The sequence below is a fragment of the Brachionichthys hirsutus genome, chromosome 12 (genome assembly GCF_040956055.1).
Source record: "Brachionichthys hirsutus isolate HB-005 chromosome 12, CSIRO-AGI_Bhir_v1, whole genome shotgun sequence".
In the NCBI taxonomy this organism is placed as follows: domain Eukaryota; kingdom Metazoa; phylum Chordata; class Actinopteri; order Lophiiformes; family Brachionichthyidae; genus Brachionichthys; species Brachionichthys hirsutus.
Genome location: NC_090908.1, coordinates 13,323,868 through 13,344,417, shown reverse-complemented (window position 1 = coordinate 13,344,417; position 20,550 = coordinate 13,323,868). Strand labels below are relative to the sequence as shown.

The window sequence follows — 20,550 nt, the reverse complement described above, 5'->3', positions numbered from 1 at the left end:
ACGTGCTAACACTGATGTTAGCCTCCTTTAAATGCTAACACTGATGTTAGCCTGCTGGAAATGCTAACACTGATGTTAGCCTCCTTTAAATGCTAACACTGATGTTAGCCTCCTTTAAATGCTAACACTAATGTTAGCCTGCTGGAAATGCTAACACTGATGTTAGCCTCCTTTAAATGCTAACACTGATGTTAGCCTGCTGGAAATGCTAACACTGATGTTAGCCTGCTGGAAATGCTAACACTGATGTTAGCCTCCTTTAAATGCTAACACTGATGTTAGCCTCCTTTAAATGCTAACACTAATGTTAGCCTGCTGGAAATGCTAACACTGATGTTAGCCTCCTTTAAATGCTAACACTGATGTTAGCCTCCTTTAAATGCCAACACTAATGTTAGCCTGCTGGAAATGCTAACACTGATGAAAGTGAGGTCACAGAAATCTCGGCAAATAGTCGATCAGGAATCAATTTGTTTGATCAGGAACGAAGTTGGAGAGTGCAGCGCTGCCATTGTGTCTGTCCGTCACCGACCGAGGGACAGACAGGACGAGAGGAAGAGGACGACAGGTAAGACTGTCAGTCTTCATCTGTTCGTCCATCGATCAATCCGTTCATCTATTGATCAGTCCCTCTGCTCGCCGATGTCTTTCATTCACTCCTCTCTGTCTGTCTGTCTGCCTGCCTGTCTGCCTGTCTGCCTGCATGTCTGCCTGTCTGCCTGTCTGTCTGTCTGCCTGTCTGTCTGTCTGCCTGTCTGTCTGTCTGCCTGTCTGTCTGTCTGTCTGTCTGTCTGTCTGTCTGTCTGCCTGTCTGCCTGTCTGCCTGCATGTCTGCCTGTCTGTCTGTCTGTCTGTCTGTCTGTCTGCCTGTCTGCCTGCATGTCTGCCTGTCTGTCTGTCTGCCTGCCTGTCTGTCTGCCTGTCTGCCTGCATGTCTGCCTGTCTGCCTGTCTGCCTGCATGTCTGCCTGTCTGCCTGTCTGTCTGTCTGTCTGTCTGTCTGTCTGTCTGTCTGTCTGTCTGCCTGTCTGCCTGCATGTCTGCCTGTCTGTCTGTCTGTCTGTCTGTCTGTCTGTCTGTCTGTCTGCCTGTCTGCCTGCATGTCTGCCTGTCTGCCTGTCTGTCTGTCTGTCTGTCTGTCTGTCTGTCTGTCTGTCTGTCTGCCTGTCTGCCTGTCTGCCTGCATGTCTGCCTGTCTGTCTGTCTGCCTGTCTGCCTGTCTGCCTGCATGTCTGTCTGTCTGTCTGTCTGTCTGTCTGCCTGTCTGCCTGCATGTCTGCCTGTCTGCCTGTCTGTCTGCCTGTCTGTCTGTCTGTCTGTCTGTCTGTCTGTCTGTCTGTCTGTCCTATATCCAGATTCTCTAAAGCTCCACTAATCCGACCGTATCAACCAATCCAATCAGAGCCAGCGTTTCCTCTCCGTCCCCCCGGGGGCACCGCTCTGTTTACACTGCTGGGTGTGTGTGTGTGTGTGTGTGTGTGTGTGTGTGTGTGTGTGTGTGTGTGTGTGTGCGTGTGATGATGATTGTGTTTTTGCTGCAAAATGTAGTTTGCAGAAATAATTCTTCTGGGCCAACGAAGACTCTTCTGGGCCGACGAAGACTCTTCTGGGCCGACGAAGACTCTTCTGGGCCGACGAAGACTCTTCTGGGTCGACGAAGACTCGTCTGGGCCGATGAAGACTCCCTGGCTCCGGTGACCTCCTCGTCTTGTAAAGGGACTGGGAGTCAGGGAGGGGCGTGTCCGGTTGGCCTCGTGTTTACATCTGTGTGTTCTGGCTGTATGTCCATATAAGGGCGGTCGAGTCACTAGTGATGTACATGAACATTTTGAGTGGAGGTCTTCTTCACCCCCCCCCCCCCCCCCTCCATGTGTAGTGGGCGGAGCCTGCTGTTCTGAGGGGGTTTAACCCGGCTCTGTTTATTCTTCCCCTCCTCGCTCTCTCTTTCACTCCATCTGTCTCGTCCAGCCCCGCAGCAGGAGGAAGAGGAGGAGGAGGAGGAGGAGGAGCTGGTGGGACAGCGGCTGTGACAGGAGGAGGAGGAGGAGGAGGAGGAGGAGCAGCATTGCTGTCAGTCGGCAGTGGCAGGAGGCCAACCAGGAGCAGAAGGAGAACCAGCAGCGCTGCTCCTCGGGGCCTCCTCAGTCACCGCGTGGACACCAGGGAGCGCGGCGAAGAGGAGCGGCGAAGAGGAGGCGCAGCAGCTCGACTTCCGGTCCCTCCTGGGACGCCGAGCCTTCAGTCGAGGGACGATGGACTTTAAGGCCAACCTCAAGGGCGTCAAAGCCAAGACGGAGGAGAACCGCAGGGGGAGCGCCCCCCAGCAGGTCGACTTCCGCGCCGTGCTGGGGAAGAAGGGCGGCGCCGGCCCCAAACCTGCCGAGGACGACAACAAGAAGAAGACGCCGCCCTCCGAGAACAACGGGGACAGCGTGAAGACGCCGCCGACCAACTGTGTGGGCGGAGGGATGGAGGAGGAGAAGGGCGGCGGAGGAGGCGCGGCTCCGGAGTTCACGGAGAAGCTGAGCGACGCGGCGGCGCTGGACGGCCAGCGGCTCCGGCTGCAGTGCCGCCTCGCCGCCGGCGCCGCCGCGACGGGAGCCGCCGTCACCTGGACGCTGGACGGGAAGACCATCAAGCCCTCCAAGTTCATCATCCTCGCCAACGAAGGTCAGAGGTCACACAGAAAAACATCTTACACCTGCTGAAGCTTGGGTTCGAGTTACGACTGTTGATCAGAGCATTCAGACTCTATTAATAGATAACAGAGCCAGAGACAGGATGTGATGCGTGACAGCGCCCTCAGGCTATTGTTGGTATTTAACAGATCACTTTACACAGAGACACACACACAGAGACACACACACAGAGACAGAGACACACACACACAGAGACACACACACACAGAGACACACACAGACAGAGACACACACACAGAGACAGAGACAGAGACACACAGAGACACACAAACAGAGACACACACACACAGAGACACACAGAGACACACAAACAGAGATAGAGACACACACACACAGAGACACATACAGAGACACACACACAGACACACAAACAGAGACACACAAACAGAGACACACACACAGACACAAACACACACACAGACACACACACAGACACACACACACAGAGACACACACACAGAGACACACACACAGAGACACACAGACACACAGAGACACACACACAGAGACACACAGACACACACACAAAGACACACACACAGACACACAGAGACACACACAGAGACACACACAGAGACACACACACACAGAGACACACACACACAGAGACACACACACACAGAGACACACACACAGAGACACACACACACACAGACACAAACACACACACAGACACACGCACACACACAGAGACACACAAACAGAGACACACACACACAGAGACACACACACAGAGACACACACACAGAGACACACACACACACAGAGACACACACACACACAGAGACACACACGGGGGCGGCTGTGGCTGTGGTCGTCCAGTGATCAGAAGGTCGGTGGTTCGAATCCCAGCTCTGACTGTCTGCATGTCAAAGTGTCCTTGAGCAAGACACTGAACCCCGAATGTCTCCCGGTGGGTCTGGCAGCAGTCGCCCACCGGAGGGTGAATGAATGGGTGAATGTTTGTGTGAATGGGTGAATGTGAGGCCTCATGTAAAGCTATATAAGTGTGTAAGTGTAAATAAGTGCAGTTACCATTTACACACACAGAGCCTGCTAAATCTGTGTGTGTGTGTGTGTGTGTGTGTGTGTGTGTGTGTGTGTGTGTGTGTGTGTGTTGTATCCATGAACACGCTGCCTGAGGATTCCCTGTGTGTGTGTGTGTGTGTGTGTGTGTGTGTGTGTGTGTGTGTGTAATCCCCTCCTGTTATTTAAGTCTGGAGGACAGCCCCTGATCCAGCGTGTGCTAAAGGTCATAGGTCACCAAGATGTCCTCAGACAGCTGGAGATTATGATGATGATGATGAAGAATAACATCAGTTGTCAAACGTTTCTTAAAACTTTATTTACACATCGTTACATCACATCCTGCAGATCCTCTGCAGTCAGTGAGGGGGCGGTCCTCTGCGGTGGTCCCGCCTCCTGCGCCTCCACACAACACAGTCTGCTAACATTAGCAAAGGAGGCTAATTAGCCCCACCTTCTGATTGCATCCAATCGGTCGACCGATCAATTGAACTTTATTGATGCGTCAAACTATTCTTGTCTTTGAAAACGTTTTTCAAACACCGGATGCAGTCGAGGAAGCTAAGCTAACGGGCTAGCAGGAAGAAGAGGCGCCCGGAGGTCGGATGGAACGGATGCTTTTAGGATCCGAGCAGACGGCGTTCGCGCTGCGCTGTTCGTGCGCTGCGTTCACTGGCGGTGGGTTTTTCTGCCTGCAGGCGGCCTGTGCTCGCTGACCATAGACAAGGCTCTGCCGGAGGACGAAGGCCAGTACCGGTGTCGGGCGGAGACGTCTTCGGGCCGAGCCGAGTGCTCCTGCATGGTCCTCGTGGACGGTAAGAACGCTCTCCGTACAGCGTGGGCAGCGAACGCCACACGGACGGCCCCAGCTCCCCGTAACACCTCAAGAGCTTCTGAGCTCTGATTGGTCCACGACGCTGGTTCCTCGTAACACCTGAAGAGCTTCTGAGCTCTGATTGGTTCACGACGCTGGTTCTTTAACACCTGAAGAGCTTCTGAGCTCTGATTGGTCCACGACGCTGGTTCTTCGTAACACCTGAAGAGCTTCTGAGCTCTGATTGGTCCACGACGCTGGTTCCTCGTAACACCTGAAGAGCTTCTGAGCTCTGATTGGTCCACGTCATTGATTGAAGCAGGAAGTAGCATCGTCACTTTTTACCTGGAACAACCTACGTGTTAGCGTAGCAACACCATTTAACTTTATTTAAAACGTTACACAGCTCTGTCTCTCTCTCTCTCTCTCTCTCTCTGTCTGTCTCTATGTCTCTCGCCCTCCTGCAGACCCGGCAGAAAACTCTCCAGCAGACAAGAAGTCGAAGAAGGCGACTCCAACCTCAGAGAGTGAGTTTCCAAAATATGCAGCAGCCTCTTTCCTTTTGTCCCAATATGGAGCTGCATCCCGGGATCACTGGTTCCCACACACACACACACACGCACACACACACACGCACACACGCACACACACACACACGCACACACACACACACACGCACACACACACGCTCTGGGTTTCTGCGTTCTATTTTAAAGCCTCTCTGTGTATCATTGAAAGCATCACTGTCAGATTATTGGTGCTGCCCTCCTCCTCTGGACCACGTTTCCCATCAGCCCCGCTGCCTCACCGAACGTAAACATTGTTCCTTCAGACCGCCGTCCTCCGTCTCCACATGAACCAGATCCAATCTAACGTCAGAGGTCGCGACCCACAGAGGGTTGCAGTCCGACCCTCTTGGCCTCCTACGAACCGGCCTGAGTCTCCGTCCTTGAACCGGGTCCTGGGGGAACCGCTCTGGGTTTCATTTAACCCGGCGTTGTGAGAATCATTGATCATGTCTGAGGATCAGGAATCAGTTCTGACCTTCAGCTCAGGCGCCGCCAACTGAGGCAATGGGAGCTACATGCTAGAGCCCAATGCTATATGCTAGCTTAGCTTGAAGGCTCATGCCCCGCCCCTCCACAATGTTTATATTATTGTTATTGTCCCATCTCTCTCGCTGCATGAATTTGACATTTTGCTGTTTTTGCTCCAGCAGCGTCAGATTGAACGTGAACTGTTAAGCGTGTTTTTAAACGTGTTCCTTCCCCATCAGACCGCCGATCGGTGCAGCGGTCGGTGCAGCGGTCGGTGCAGCGGTCGGCGCGCTCGGTGGAAAATGTGCTCTTATCTTTATGATCCGGCCCTTAATCCTTCCTGTGTGCATACTTCAGGGTTGGATTCGCCGCTGTGCTCTTACCCCGGTGTCCCGGGTACGCTCCTACCATCCAGTTTCAGAGCCATGAAACCTGAAACAGGAGTAAATCGGGACGCTACATTTCAGTCTGAGGAACAAAGACTCTCAGATCAAATGTGGGACGGAGACTCTGACACGGCAGAAATAATCATTAGATCTGATCAGACCGGTCGGGGGCAGCGTCCAGTCAGCTCGTGGTCGGGGGCTTAAAGGAGTCCAGTGAAGACGAAGAGTAGAGAGAGGCATTCTGGGAATTTTGCCACCGCTAACCCCCTAATCTTTTGGCTGAGTAATGTTTCGTCCACATGATGCGGGACGGACCCCCGTGGTTGGGACAGAGAACTCCTGCGAGGGTTAAAAATACTCGTCATGGTCGATGCAAACAGCAACTGTCCGCTGCAGCGCTAACGACCAGCGCGGGCTACATCCTGCCTGCTAAAGCCCGCCTTCGAGCACTGACGGTCCAATCACAGCACAGTGTTCAGTGGCAACAATGTTAGCATGTACGGCTAGCTAGCTTACTACTTACAAGTAGTTCCAAGGCCAAGATTTAGAATATTATTAGCTACTGACATTAGCTATATTATTATATTATATTAGTCTGTGTCCCAGGGATAATTTGGGTTCATTCATTAGCTTTTTTGCTAGCAATTTTGTAGTCTATGCTAGCTTTTTGTTGTAATGTGACAGCGCTGATTAGCAAAAGAGGTTTCGTATTATATTTTTAACATTAACGTTTTTGTAGTTCTCAAAAACGACCACGTGTAAAACAAACCACAGTAATGCTCTGTGCTAACGGTTGCTAACGGTTGCTAACGGTTGCTACAGCGGCTGGACGCGTCTTCTGCAGAGTTTAACGAACACGCCTGAGCTGACAGCTCAGAGAAATGACTGGGGGGTGACGGGGGGGTGGTTCTGGTGCTAACCGGGTCAGAGCTCTTTGTGGATCCGCTCCCACACTTCCATTTAAGGCCTGGTTTCCCCGACTCTTCCTCCTCGCTCAGACTTTGTTTTGCTTCAGCCGCAGATTAAAACTCTGAAGCTCTCCGGTGGAGCCGCTCCTTTTAAGACGCTCCCCGTTTCAGACCCGGGTCAGACTCCACCCGGGCGGCACTGATCCGACCGTTTCACACCCACATGGATCCAGACACACGTCTGGTAACAACACGGGGGCAGAACTGACCCCCAAACACAAACAGCAGGAAGTTAGACCATCACAATAAGAGCATCTGATTCTTGTCTGTGATTGGCTCACTCCTCGTGTCCAGCAACACAAGCAGCAACCGTAGCTCCTGTGTGTGTGTGTGTGTGTGTGTGTGTGTGTGTGTGTGTGTGTGTGGTGGTGGGGGGGGGGGGGGGCGTGACCTCCGTATCAGCTGACATTTTCCATTCAGCTGCAGGAAGCATTTTTTCGTGAACTCTTTTGGATTCTTTGAATCAAAACGTTTTGTTTGTGATCGTCTGATTGGTGCTGCGTTGTACCGTGTGTGTGGGTGTATAAATTCAACATGGCCGACTTCCTGTTGCGTTTAGCTCGTAGCTTCATGTTAGCGCCTCCCCAAGATACCTAAATCAAACGCACACAAACCCATCCGATACTTTCGATAGCGTAGCGACCTGTGATGTCATCAGCTAGCGCGTGGAGTTCTCTTTACCAAACACGCAGCAGAAGAGATTACCGTAGCTTGTCTTTACCGTCCTGAGTGAGCTAGCAGCTAGCAGCTAGCACCTAGCCAGCTTTAAACCATATTAGTGGCTAATTAGCGCACGGTGGCTAACCGACTAATCCTGTGAGCTGTAATAAATCACTTGATTATTAATAATTTTCATAATTGGTAAGCAGATATATAATTGATTTATTCTTGATTCATCTAAAAATTCATACTTTAATGATAATCTCTGATCAGTATGAAACACTGAATTATTTATTGATTACCTATCTATCCTTGAGTTCAGCTACTCGGCTATTTCCCACCTTTTTATTTTTGCACCTTTAATCACATTTTCTTCTTTCTTCTTCTTCTGCTGTTCAAATAAACAAAAACCTCCTGGAACTATTTCCTGTGTCCTATTTTAGGAATGCCCATATATGGTCGTCAGAGACACTGGCATTCTTCTTGTTTTGAGGGGACATACATCCCTGAGCGTCCACGTTCACATTCTTTCCACGCATGGAACACCCAGAGAGGAACATGTCTGTTATTACACAGTAATAACAGATCTATAATCCTAATTTATCCAGAGCTTTGTCTGACGCCATGTTTAAGTTTAACTGATCTAAAGCTACAAAATATGAGCGTTAATAAACAAAAACAAAGGAACAAATAAAAATAATCTCTGTTTATTCTGACAAATTAAAACAAATAAGATACTCCACCTGTGGGCGGGACTCGGTCTGTGGGCGGGCCTCCAGTTATGGGCGTGTCCTCTTTTGGAGCTGCTGGAGTCTGTTTACTGACAGAAAGGCCGTCCTCTGCAGATGTTCTGTTACACCTCATCTGCATTGTATATGAAGCTAATCGATATATTGTGTGTATCGATGACATCACTGCATCTCATTGGGGTCACGGGGTCACGTCCGTCTCTTGTGTTTCAGGTGAAGCCAGAATAAAGAAACCGACAGCCAAGACTCCTCCCAAACAAGGTGATTTACCTGAACACCAGCCTTTATATTGGTCCTCAATCAATGATCACTGATGTGTGTGTGTGTGTGTGTGTGTGTGTGTGTGTGTGTGTGTGTGTGTGTGCAGCTCTGCCTCCTCAGATCCTTCAGTTCCCCGAAGACATGAAGATCCTGGCGGGGGAGAAGGTGGAGATCCTCTGCAAGTTCTCTGGGGCGTCGCCCATCAGCTGCACCTGGCTGAAGTTCAGGAAGCCAGTGAGACGCACGCACACACACACACACACACCTACACACACACGCATACACACCTACACACACACACACACCTACACGCACACACACACCTACACACGCACACACACACACACACACACCTAAACACACACACCTACACACACACACACACACACGCACACACACACACGCACACACACACACACACCTACACACACACGCATACACACCTACACACACACACACCTACACGCACACACACACCTACACACGCACACACACACACACACACACCTAAACACACACACCTACACACACACACACACACCTACACACACACGCATACACACCTACACACACACACACGTACACACACACCTACACGCACACACGCACACACACACACACACACACCTGGTCCGCTCTGTTCTGAGGCGTTCGTGGGGGTTCGTGATGATTTGCTGTATTTCATAACCCGACTCGTGGATCCGGATGCGTTCCAGATCGTGGCGGGCTCGTCTGGCATCTCCATCGTCAGCTCTGAGAGCAGCAGCAGGCTGACCATCTCCAGCGGTCAGCAGGAACACTGCGGCTGCTACACCGTGGAGCTGAGGAGCGGCGCCGGCGTCCGCCAGGCGGCGCTCAACCTCACCATCGTGGGTAAGGGGCGGAGCGACGGGAGGAGGGAGGAGTTTATAGCGGCGCGCCCGGCCGTAAACGCACGGCGACCAGCTGATTTAGAACCTTTAGCCCGTTAGCATGAGCTTCATGAGCTTTCATGTAGCGCCCCCCTCAGGCCAACATCATTATGCAGCAGCTCAATGTCGACGTCGACCTGCCTGGTGCAGCAGAACCGTGGTTCTCCAGCAGAATTCGTTCCGTAATAAGAAACGTTTGTGGAAGTGATGTTGGACACAGTCTGTCCCTCCCCAGATAAGCCCGACCCCCCAGCGAGGGTCCCTGCAGCCTCGGACGTCCGGCGGTCCAGCCTGACCCTGTCGTGGTACGGCCCGACCTACGACGGCGGCAGCGCCGTGCGCTCCTACAACCTGGAGATGTGGGACTCCGTGGAGCAGCAGTGGACGCTCCTGGTGTCCTGCAACAGCACCTCCCACAACGTCCAGGTGAGCCCGTCCCGACCCGGGAGGTCATCTGTTTGAGCTTCAGGTAACGCCCCGCTCTGTCTCCAGAACCTTCTTCCAGAGCGCCAGTATAAGTTCCGGGTCCGTGCGGAGAACGTCTACGGGGTCGGAGAGCCCAGCGCCGAATCTGAACCGGTGACTGTCGGGCTGGTGGACGACGGTGAGTTATTGGTTATTGGATCACATCCCAGATTGCATGTTCTCCCTGCGTCTGCGTGGGTTCCCTCTGGGTTCTCCACGGTCCAATAGAAGCTCCCCGTTGGTGTGAATGTGATCTCTGGATCCCGCCGTGTCGGTTGGAGCTCATCGGTCCGGTTCCGGTTCCGGGCCGGGCGGGTCAGCTCCAACTCACGACGGAACCCCCAGGAACCGTTCTTAACGGCACGTTGTGGGTCCGGACTAAAATGACTAACGGAACTAATTCTGTTTGGTTCTGACAGAGAACCAGGCAGACGAGGAGGACGAAGGTACGGCTTCCCTTACGCTCATCAGCCGATTTAACAAACAACCGAGAGCTACTCAGCAAGAAGACAACAGGAAATGACACGAGAACAAACAGGAAATGACACAGAACAAACAGGAAATGACACGAGAACAAGCATGACATCACAGTCTGACATCATGACATAACTTAAAGTAGTGCCACTGAAGCGATGCAAAGAAAACAACAGGCATGATGTAAAACCATAGACGTGACCTCTGACCTCGGTGACCTCTGACCTGTGTATTTTCCTGTCAGACTCGGAGAAGGTTCCGGAGTACAGAGACGTGACGATCAGAACAGACATGAAGGTGAAGGAGCTGTACGACGTGGAGGAGAGGCTGGGAACGTAAGGCTCCGCCCACTCACCTCACCCACAATGCACCTGTGATTTTCCCGGTGGTGGTTCAGACCAAATCTTTATATCTTTACATCGCTTTGTATTTTTAGAGAAACGGAACTTACAATTTACGCTAAACACAGTTTGGATTACGGCTGAAACACAAACGCTACATTAGCGGTTAGCAGCTACTCAAGCTAACTAGCTTAGCACGCGGCAGCCTGGCTGACTGCAGGAGTGACTCGTTGTGTCATTCAGTCATTAATCTATAAAATCATTCATGTCGCATTCACAATGATAACATGTCCTATTGGACCGATCGGTATTGTTTATTGATTGCTTATTGATCTGTGTCGGCCTGTTCCCAGGTGCAGCTCTCTCTCCACAGGTAACAGGTGTGTTTTGTGTGTTTGTTCGTGCGGCAGGGGGAAGTTCGGTCAGGTCTTCAAGCTGGTGGAGAAGTCGACGAAGAAGGTTTGGGCGGGAAAGTTCATCAAGGCGTACTCGGCGAAAGAGAAGGAGAACGTTCGGCGAGAGATCGCCATCATGAACAGCCTCCATCACCCCCAGCTGGTCCAGTGCGTCGACGCCTTCGAGGGCAAGTCCGACATCGTCATGGTGCTCGAGATGTACGTAAGTCGCTCCGCCCAACGGCGCCGCGTGGGCGGAGCCGGGCGCTGACCCGGCGCCGATGACTCCCGTAGGATCTCGGGCGGCGAGCTCTTTGAGCGGATCATCGACGAGGACTTTGAGCTGACGGAACGGGAAGTGATCAAGTACATGCTGCAGATCGTCGACGGCGTGAACTTCATCCACAAGCAGGGCGTCGTCCACCTGGACCTGAAACCGGAGAACATCATGTGCGTCAACAAGACGGGCAGCAAGATCAAACTGATCGACTTCGGCCTCGCCAGGCGGCTAGGTAACGCCGCGGGAGGATTAGCATCTAGCTATAGCGCCCAATCGATTATCCATCATTGATTATTGGCTCAACAGAAAATGCTGGAACGCTGAAGGTTCTGTTCGGGACTCCGGAGTTTGTGGCTCCGGAGGTGATCAATTACGAGGCCATCAGCTATCCCACCGACATGTGGAGCATCGGGGTCATCTGCTACATCCTGTGAGTCCAGCTACGCTAGCTTAGCATCGACCCAGCGTTGATGCTAAGCCTCCATTTGCGTCTGTCGTCCTCTCAGGCTGAGCGGTCTGTCTCCTTTTATGGGAGACAGCGACAACGAGACGCTGTCCAACGTCACCTCGGCCTCCTGGGACTTCGAGGACGAGGCCTTCGACGAGATCTCAGACAACGCCAAAGACTTCATCACCAACCTTCTGAAGAAGGACATGAGGTGAGACCACGGCCGCTAGCGCTCTGCTGCTAGCTGCTGTTCCTAGCCAGCAGCTGGTTAGCATGTTAGCAAGCCGCTTCTTGTTACGTTGGTTTGTGTGCAACAGGGCTCGGCTCACCTGCGCTAAGTGTTACGAGCACACCTGGCTGAAGCAGGACACCAACACGATGAAGGCCAAGAAGCTCTCCAAGGAGAGGATGAAGAAGTACATCCTGAGGAGGAAGTGGCAGGTAAGCGCTCAAGGTGAGACGTCATCGCTCGGGTTAGCGTGAAGCGACCGTTTCTTCTTCTGCTGCAGAAAACGGGCAACGCTGTCCTCGCCATCGGCCGGCTGTCCTCCATGGCCATGATGGCTGGCGTCAGCGCCAAGAAGGGCTCGCCCACCAAAGGTAAGGAGGAGGAGCTACGCTCGCGCCGTTGGTTGGATGACCTCTTCCTCCTCTTCCTTTGATCTTCACGTTGACGTAGAACGAAGCGTCGTCTTTAAGGGCTCCACGCCTGACTTTACTTCCTCCGTCTCCAGAGGACAACCGGTTCCTGGAATGTCTGGAGTACGACCAGAAGGCGGAGTCTAAGCCCTCCTTCAGCACCATCATCAAGGACGTGGAGGTGGTGGAGGGCAGCGCAGCTCGCTTCGACTGCAAGATCGAAGGTACGGGAGGCGGAGCAACAAAGGCCGGCATCGTCCAATTAGGTTCAAGTAAAGTGAAATGAGGGGCGTGTCTTTCAGGACAGTTTCGCCCAATTTTGTAAAAAGGTAGGCCAGGTGGGAGGTTCTACTATGATGATATCATGGCCCGGCCAATCAGAGGCTGAGGGAGGCGGGGTCATGTCCACGCCATAGTAGGACTCCTAAATCTGCTCGTTATGCCCTTTGATGTCTTCAGGTTCCGTTTGAACCTCCGGTATATCGTCTGCAGCTTGTGTGTAAATCCTTTGATCATGAAATGGAGACGCCGCCGGGGTCCGTCCTGAACCTTCGTGTCCTCGTGTCCCCGTGTCCCTCGTGTCTGCAGGTTATCCCGACCCAGAAGTCGTCTGGTACAAAGACGACCAGCCAATCAAAGAGACCCGACACTTTCAGATCGACTACGACGAAGATGGAAACTGCAGTCTGGTTATTTCAGAGGTCAGAGGTCAACTGTTGTTAGCCATGCTAGCAGAGGTCATTAGGTCATTTATGCCCTGCCCAGCTGTAGGAATATCACATCATTATATTATATTCTATCTTACAGGTGTCAGGTGACGACGACGCAAAGTACACAGTGAAGGCGGTCAACAGTCTGGGGGAGGCGACCTGCACCGCCGAGCTGCTGGTGGAGGTGATGGCGGGAGAGGAGGAAGAGGAGGAGGAAGAGGAGGAATGAAGTGGACGTGGTGTGGACTCCCACAGGAAGAGGAGGCGGAGCTCTGCCTGTCAGACCTGGGCAGGAGAAACTTAACCCAGCAGGTGGGCGGGTGTTTAGAAAAGTCCCAAAAGCAGCCACTAGTAAACGATTTGTTGTGGGGTACAGAAGCCCCGCCCACTCTCAGCCTGGCCTCTGTTCATTGGTGGACTGAAACGGGGTTCTTGGGTGTTCTGTCCTTTCTATAACATTTAAATATTGAATATTAGAGAGATGTTTATAAACCCATGACAAGCTTGTCATGTTAGCGCTGCCGCTAACAGTGTGCTAACTAAAACAGCCAAATGCCTTATTGCTAAAGTGACCAATCAGCACGAGGCTCGGGCTGAGACCCAGAACCATTGATCGTGATCAGCTGTGATCAGCTGCTCCTCGTTGGATCGGTTTGACTTTTCTTCTTCTTCTAGCTAAAATCACCTCAGCCTTACTTTGTTAGCCTTAAAGCGACGCCATGACACTTTAGATCTTTTAACGTGTTTGTTTAGGAGTCTGAGATAATTATCACCGTCTCATAGTTACGAGCCAGACGGTGACGCCACGATGGAGATTTGGATCTGATAACACGACGATTGTCCAATTTAGAATCAAATGTGCCTCGATAGGAAGGCAGGATGAGGCTGCAGTGAGCTGATTGGCCGGCTGACTGCCTCCATCCCGCCCCCCTCTGGTCACGATGTCTCTGAGCGTTTTTATTTTTGCCACATTCCAGTTTGTTTGTTTGTGCTTGACCTCTTGACCTTTCTGCTTCACACAGGTGTGTGTTTGAGTGGGGCCCGTTTGTGTTCAGAACGTTTTATTTAACGCACCGTTTTACTGTTTTCTGCTTGTTGGAGGACTCCTAGCAGCACTTCGTAGTCGTCGTTACTGAACCCAGGTGTTTCTGTATTCGATGTATGTACATTCTGGTATGAGTACGACTGTAGTTACTCACGGATACCAAATAAAGTTCTCACAGAAGCCGGGTGTTTCATGAATGACATCACACCCACACTGACACGGCGGCCTAGGCTCCACCCCCTCTCGTGACGACCTGTGGGCGGGGCGTCGTTCTTGCAGTAGTGATGAGGATTATTTTCAGGTGATTGCAAATGTAAAAACTAAAATGATAGAAGCAGCGTGGGGGGGGGGGGGGGGGGGGAGAAATAAAAGAAACATTCATGGAAGTTTATTATGGGATGTCAGCAGCCAGGTACATCTACGTATTTAATATCCATATATAGAGCCCTGCAATATGAATAGATAAACGAAACACACGCTGTAAAGTAATGACGTCATGTTAACCTCACTGATCTGAACGGGGCGTGTCGGCTCTGGGAAAAGCAAAACAGGAAGTTGCTCTCTGAGCATGCGCACTGGAGAGTCGACGCTGCGGCGCTCCGTTCGGCGTTGAGTAACCCGTTCTGCTTCGTTTCGTCTCCGTTGAGCCGGGATGGCGGGCACCGCGCTCAAACGGCTCATGGCCGAGTATAAACGTAAGGAAGAACCGGGTCCGCACGCCGCGCTCAGCCGATAGGAGAGCGCGTTACGTAAGCGGGCTAAGCTAGCAGCACCCGGTTCGTTAGCTCCTCGGTTGTGTTGCTCAAGTTGGGAAAGATAAATCGTTGATTATTATAAAATATGCATATGTAAATTCGGAAACAACTTCTTGTAGCTCGTAGCTTTTGGTGTGCTAAGCCTTAGCTTAGCATGGTAACGCTCGTTCTGGGTGTGCTGTGTGTGCTAGCCTTAGCAGCTAAGGTAACACTTTTTTAGCCTAGCATCGCTGATCCAGAAACGAGCGGCCTCGTCACTCGGTTAACGCTAATTGAAGACTTCCGGAGCACATTGAGGATAATCCGTCTCTGCCGGATCAGAGAGCGGATGTTCTATGAGTGTAACGGCGGGCATTGGCGTGAAGGAGAGGCCGTGTTTCTCCGCTACGGTCCGGGCTTCCTTATCTTTGCTAGTTTCTCAACGAACCCTTGTGACGCTCGCGCGCAGCGGCGCGAGCCTTCTTCATGACGTCATCGTTAGATGTCAGTGGTTTTAAACGCGTCATCAGGCGATGCGTTGGTTTACTGCGGTAACGTCTCGGTGTTAGGCTCTCTGTTAGCATGCTGAGGTAAAGGTCAGAGGTCAAAGCCTGATTTCAGCTGTTTGTATTTCAGAGCTGACCCTGAACGCACCGGAGGGGATCGTAGCAGGTGAGTGACAGTCAATGTGCGGGAGGCGGGGCTACACCCTGGACAAGCCGCCAGGTCAATAGGGCAACAGACAATCAGACACACACTCTTACCAATTCGGATTCGAACCCGCGACCCCTGTTGTGAGGATCTGACCACTGCGCCACCGGGCCGCCCAGATATTCAAATGAAATAGAACATTTAGTGGGCTTTACGGTGCTGGCGACTCGTCCTGAGTGCTCTGAGCCCAGCTGTGCTGGCGACTCGTCCTGAGTGCTCTGAGCCCAGCTGTGCTGGCGACTCGTCCTGGGTGCTCTGAGCCCAGCTGTGCTGGCGACTCGTCCTGGGTGCTCTGAGCCCAGCTGTGCTGGCGACTCGTCCTGGGTGCTCTGAGCCCAGCTGTGCTGGCGACTCGTCCTGGGTGCTCTGAGTCCAGCTGTGCTGGCGACTCGTCCTGGGTGCTCCGAGCCCAGCTGTGTTCTCGTGCAGGTCCGGTTAACGAGGAGAACTTCTTCGAGTGGGAGGCCCTCATCATGTGAGTACCGGTTTGATCCAGCGTTGGCTCACACACCTGACCTCTGACCCCTGCCAGCTGAGCCGTGTTGTCCCTGTGTCCCAGGGGTCCTCAGGACACCTGCTTCGAGGGGGGCGTGTTCCCGGCGGTCCTCAGCTTCCCGTCCGATTATCCCCTCAGTCCTCCCAAGATGAAGTTCACCTGCGACATGTTCCACCCCAACAGTACGTCCACACGCTCTAGCTGCTGTTACTCCTGTGTTCCAGAAGAGGGAGACAAACCCTCCGGACTGCACCTTTAAATGTAAACTTCTGGTTTGGTTTCATGTCAAATTCATGTTTGTCTAAAAACATTTTTCTTGCCGGATGTTTTGTGATTTACTGTTTGTTTCCCCGTCCTGTTAGCCCCGCCCCTCCTCGCTGTCCGCTGACGCGTTGAATAAATGTCGTCTTAATGACGGTAAATCTAAATAAGTCGTCCATTTCCCTTTCATGTTTCGCTCCTCTTCATCACGAGCCTTCCTCTTGACTTCGAACCCGTCACTGGGCCTGTCGCGGCCTGCTGAACGGCATCACTGCTGTTAGCTTGCTGCTAGCATGCTGTCATTAGCGCTGTGATTAGTGGGCTGCGGTCTGAGCGATGATGTCACAGCAGGGAGGCGGCCGGAGGACGCTTCGTGCTGATTAGAGGACGGGGTGACTGCTGCTGACCTGTGGCTTTCATCAGCGCACGCACGCACGCACACACACACACACGCACACACACGCACGCACACACACGCACGCACGCACACGCACACACACCAGCATGGCCCCGACCCTCCATCAACAAACGGCAGCAGATGAAGACGAGGGAAGGACGGGACGGGACGGCGTGTCCCCGAGTCCGGTCGCCCCATCGAGGGCTCGGGTGGTTCTTCCAGGTCCTGAGCTGAGCAGCAGGTTGTTGGTTCTGGTGTTCCCTCTGTCATTAACCCAACCCCCCCAGAACCCCCCCTCAGACGTCCACACCCGGAGGAACCGGATCCGAAGCCTGAGACGGAAGATGTCTCAGACTCCGCCTTCAACGCGTCTCGACTCGCCGCCGTCCCAAAAGCCTCGACCCCCCCCCCCCCCCCACTCAGAGTTCTGACCCAGAGAGGCGGGGCTCTGGAGAACATTCAGGGCCTTCAGCCTGAAGTGTTTCAGACGTACTCTGATGGCTCCTCCTCTCCTCTCCTCCTCCTCCTCCTCCTCCTCCTCCTCTTCTCCTCCTCCTCCTCCTCCTCCTCTCCTGCAGTCTACCCGGACGGCCGGGTGTGCATCTCCATCCTCCACGCTCCTGGTGACGACCCCATGGGATACGAGAGCAGCGCCGAGAGGTGGAGTCCGGTCCAGAGCGTGGAGAAGATCCTGCTGTCTGTCGTTAGCATGCTAGCAGGTACGGCGCCTCCTCGTGAGGAGCAGCAGCTGCACTTCAGGCGGCTGGTCCCCGAAGGCACCACCAGTGAAGAGGAGGAGGTGCAGGTCTACTCCGACCTCCGACCTCCCAGAGATGAAAGCAGCGGTTCTGTTTCATGTGTGAAGCATTTGATTCCTAGATGTGAGCGTCTCCTTCCCTTCCCTCCTCCTCCTCCTCTCCTCTCCTCCCCTTCCCTCCTCCTCCCTTCTCTCAGAGCCGAATGATGAAAGCGGAGCGAACGTCGATGCCTCTAAAATGTGGCGGGACGACCGGCAGCACTTCTACAAACTCGCCCAGAAGATTGTTCGCAAGTCGTTGGGCCTGTAGTGATGATGTCATCAGCCGGGGACGCTGCCAGCCCTCGGTGCTCCCTTCAGGGGCCTCCTTCCTTCCTCCTGTGCCACAATTTCATTCAGAACCGAATGACAGCATCAGTCACCATGGAAACCAGTAACACACACACACACAGCGCTGCCGAGGTAGATCAATAAACTCATTGATGGATGACCGGAGGACAGACATCAGAAGGAGAAGCTGATCTGGTTCGTTCACGAATGTCACATGATCATCCCTGCAGTGACATCACAACCACCTGCCTCGAGTGGCTCCTCCTCCTGGAACAGAAGCTCCTCAGTCTGACTTCATGCACTTTACCGCTTCTCCCCGCCCGTCGTCATGGTAACGCTCGTTCTGGGTCTGGTTTTGTTGACGGGACGATGGAGAAGTTCTGATCTGAGCGCTTTCTTTTAATTTGTTCATTTTAGTGAAAATAAACGGAGGGAAGAATAACGCGTGTGTTTCATCACTGACACGAATGTGCTGCTAGCTTAGCATCACACGGTTAGCGTGAGGCGGGAACAGGTCTAGCGGTGGTTTCGTTCCTCTCCGGGTTCGGGATCAGCTCAGACCGGCTCCTGCGCCGGCTCCTCTCCTGCAGCAGCACCTGAGTCAGGTGATGGCGGCGGCGTCCTGTCTGAACCTGCCCCTGACAACATCACGCCATCGGTTACTGTCAGGGGGCACGGAGGCCATTAGCTGGGGCTGTGTTTACCGCCGGATTAAAGCCGAGGCACGGAAACGCAGACGCCGTCTGTGCCCCGAACAGGAAACGCATCCACTGAACTTTAGCTCGGCAAAACGGTTCGCCCGACGCTAGCCTTAGCAACTCCAGAAGCTCAGCGGCTTACTGTCTATTATATTAGCATTAGCACGCTAGCGAATTAATGGTCAAGACACACTTTTGTTTAATTGTAAGCGTGCTAATTATATTTATTCTCCAAATACAATATTTAATAATAACGTTAAGCTACCATTAGCATTAGCCAGTCTTGTCTCTTTGTGTTCTTTTCCCAGACAAACTGTCCTTAAATACAAGCTGTGATTCTTGCTAGCATTATCAACAATAGCATTTATATTTTAACTCCTTGTTGTTCATATTGTGACTTTTATTCATCCCTTTTTAATAAAATATATTCTCCAAATAAGTTTTATTTAGCATAATAATTGCTTTTTTGCTAACGGCAACAAGTCTCCATTAATTAGAGGCTGAAATCTTGTCAGGATGAGTCGCCACTTTATTCAACAAAAACCCACATAAGATGGAAAAGTTTAATTTCTTACGCTAACAATTGCTAACTAATCAAACTCAGTGAGGTTGTTAGCTCAGCCGCGAACAGGAGAATAAAAACTTAGCTAACAGGAGAGAGGAACACATTTAGCCGTTTATGCTAATCTGCTACCAATAGAATGGTAGGATTGGATGATCTGTTAGCATTAGCATCCTCTGACCGAGGACGTGCTGACGTGTAGATCATAATAAAGCATGACTGAAACCCCGGATCAGCTGTGATCTGGGAAGGCCGACTGATCCAGATTCAAATGTGAACCTGGATCAGTTCCAACAGGTAGAGAAGAATCAACCAATCAGAACATCCGTCCGCCCACACATCAATCATCAATCGCTCATGTGATGGAATGAACTCACCTGTGTGCTGTCAGGGGGAAGAGGGTGGGTCCGACAGGTAGGGGGTGGAGCTATGGTTCACCTGGGGAATTCCTCTGCTGATCAACACACCTGAGGGAGAGAGGTGTAGATCAGTCGCTGCTCCCTCTCTTTATCTCTCCATCTCTTTCCCCCTCTCTTCTCCCCTCTTTCAGATTCCACGCTGGTTTTCTCCGACTCAGGAACCGGTTCGTGACGTTTAAACGTTATCTGATCCGGTCTGGAGGTCCAGAGAGTTCTGATGGAGATCAGATCCAGGATCAGCGATAAAAACTGTTTATGGAGACACATAAACACGACCAGTAAGTGTCTGCTGTCTCTGACTCCGCCCAGAACCCGATCAGAACAAGACGACCCGGGAAGCAAAGAGACGACGTATCATTATCAGGATTAGAGACTAAAACCACAAACAAGGACGACAGCAGACCTCCTGTCCTCCTCCTGTCCTCCTGTGCACCTCCTGTCCTCCTCCTGTCTTCACCCTGTCCTCCTGTATCCCTCCTGTCCTCCTGTCCTCACCCTGTCCTTCTGTATCCCTCCCGTCCTCCTGTCCTCCTGTATCCCTCCCGTCCTCCTCCTGTCCTCTCATCCTCCTCCTATCCTCCTGCCCTCACCCTGGAGACATTGGAGAATCTCCCACCCTCTCTCTCTCTGTCTCTCTCTCCCTCTCTCTCTCTCCCTCCCTCCAGCTCCTCCCAGTCTTTGATATGTAAATGTTGGGCGAGCGAGCCTCACCTGCAGGTAAACACTCTCAGTGAGTCTCACCTGTACCTGAGCGTCACTCAGCCGCGTCGCAGGTCTCTGAAGGACGACCTGCTGACCAATCAGAGCGAGGGAAGATAGAGAATGAAAGTAGTTCCTGTCTGGACCTTTCCCAGAACCTTTGATCTGTTCTGGTTTTT

At 52.4% G+C, this 20,550-nt stretch overlaps 2 protein-coding genes across 2 annotated transcripts; both read left to right on the top strand.

Moving 5' to 3' along the window:
- The first annotated feature begins 2,031 nt into the window (after positions 1–2,031).
- LOC137902528 (myosin light chain kinase, smooth muscle-like) lies at positions 2,032–14,480 on the top strand. Its single transcript, XM_068746616.1, has 19 exons — positions 2,032–2,669; positions 4,423–4,539; positions 5,006–5,065; positions 8,552–8,599; positions 8,706–8,833; positions 9,316–9,472; positions 9,746–9,936; positions 10,003–10,114; positions 10,395–10,421; positions 10,694–10,784; positions 11,201–11,404; positions 11,480–11,697; positions 11,772–11,895; positions 11,972–12,124; positions 12,231–12,354; positions 12,423–12,513; positions 12,648–12,776; positions 13,141–13,253; positions 13,360–14,480. Exons 1-19 carry the CDS (start codon positions 2,252–2,254, stop codon positions 13,489–13,491), a joined length of 2,637 nt encoding a protein of 878 aa, XP_068602717.1. The 5' UTR covers positions 2,032–2,251; the 3' UTR covers positions 13,492–14,480.
- A 385-nt stretch (positions 14,481–14,865) lies between these two features.
- ube2g2 (ubiquitin-conjugating enzyme E2G 2 (UBC7 homolog, yeast)) lies at positions 14,866–18,435 on the top strand. The gene is made up of 6 exons (XM_068746621.1): positions 14,866–15,002; positions 15,678–15,713; positions 16,182–16,227; positions 16,312–16,430; positions 17,485–17,625; positions 17,861–18,435. Exons 1-6 carry the CDS (start codon positions 14,960–14,962, stop codon positions 17,971–17,973), a joined length of 498 nt encoding a protein of 165 aa, XP_068602722.1. The 5' UTR covers positions 14,866–14,959; the 3' UTR covers positions 17,974–18,435.
- Positions 18,436–20,550: the final 2,115 nt, after the last annotated feature.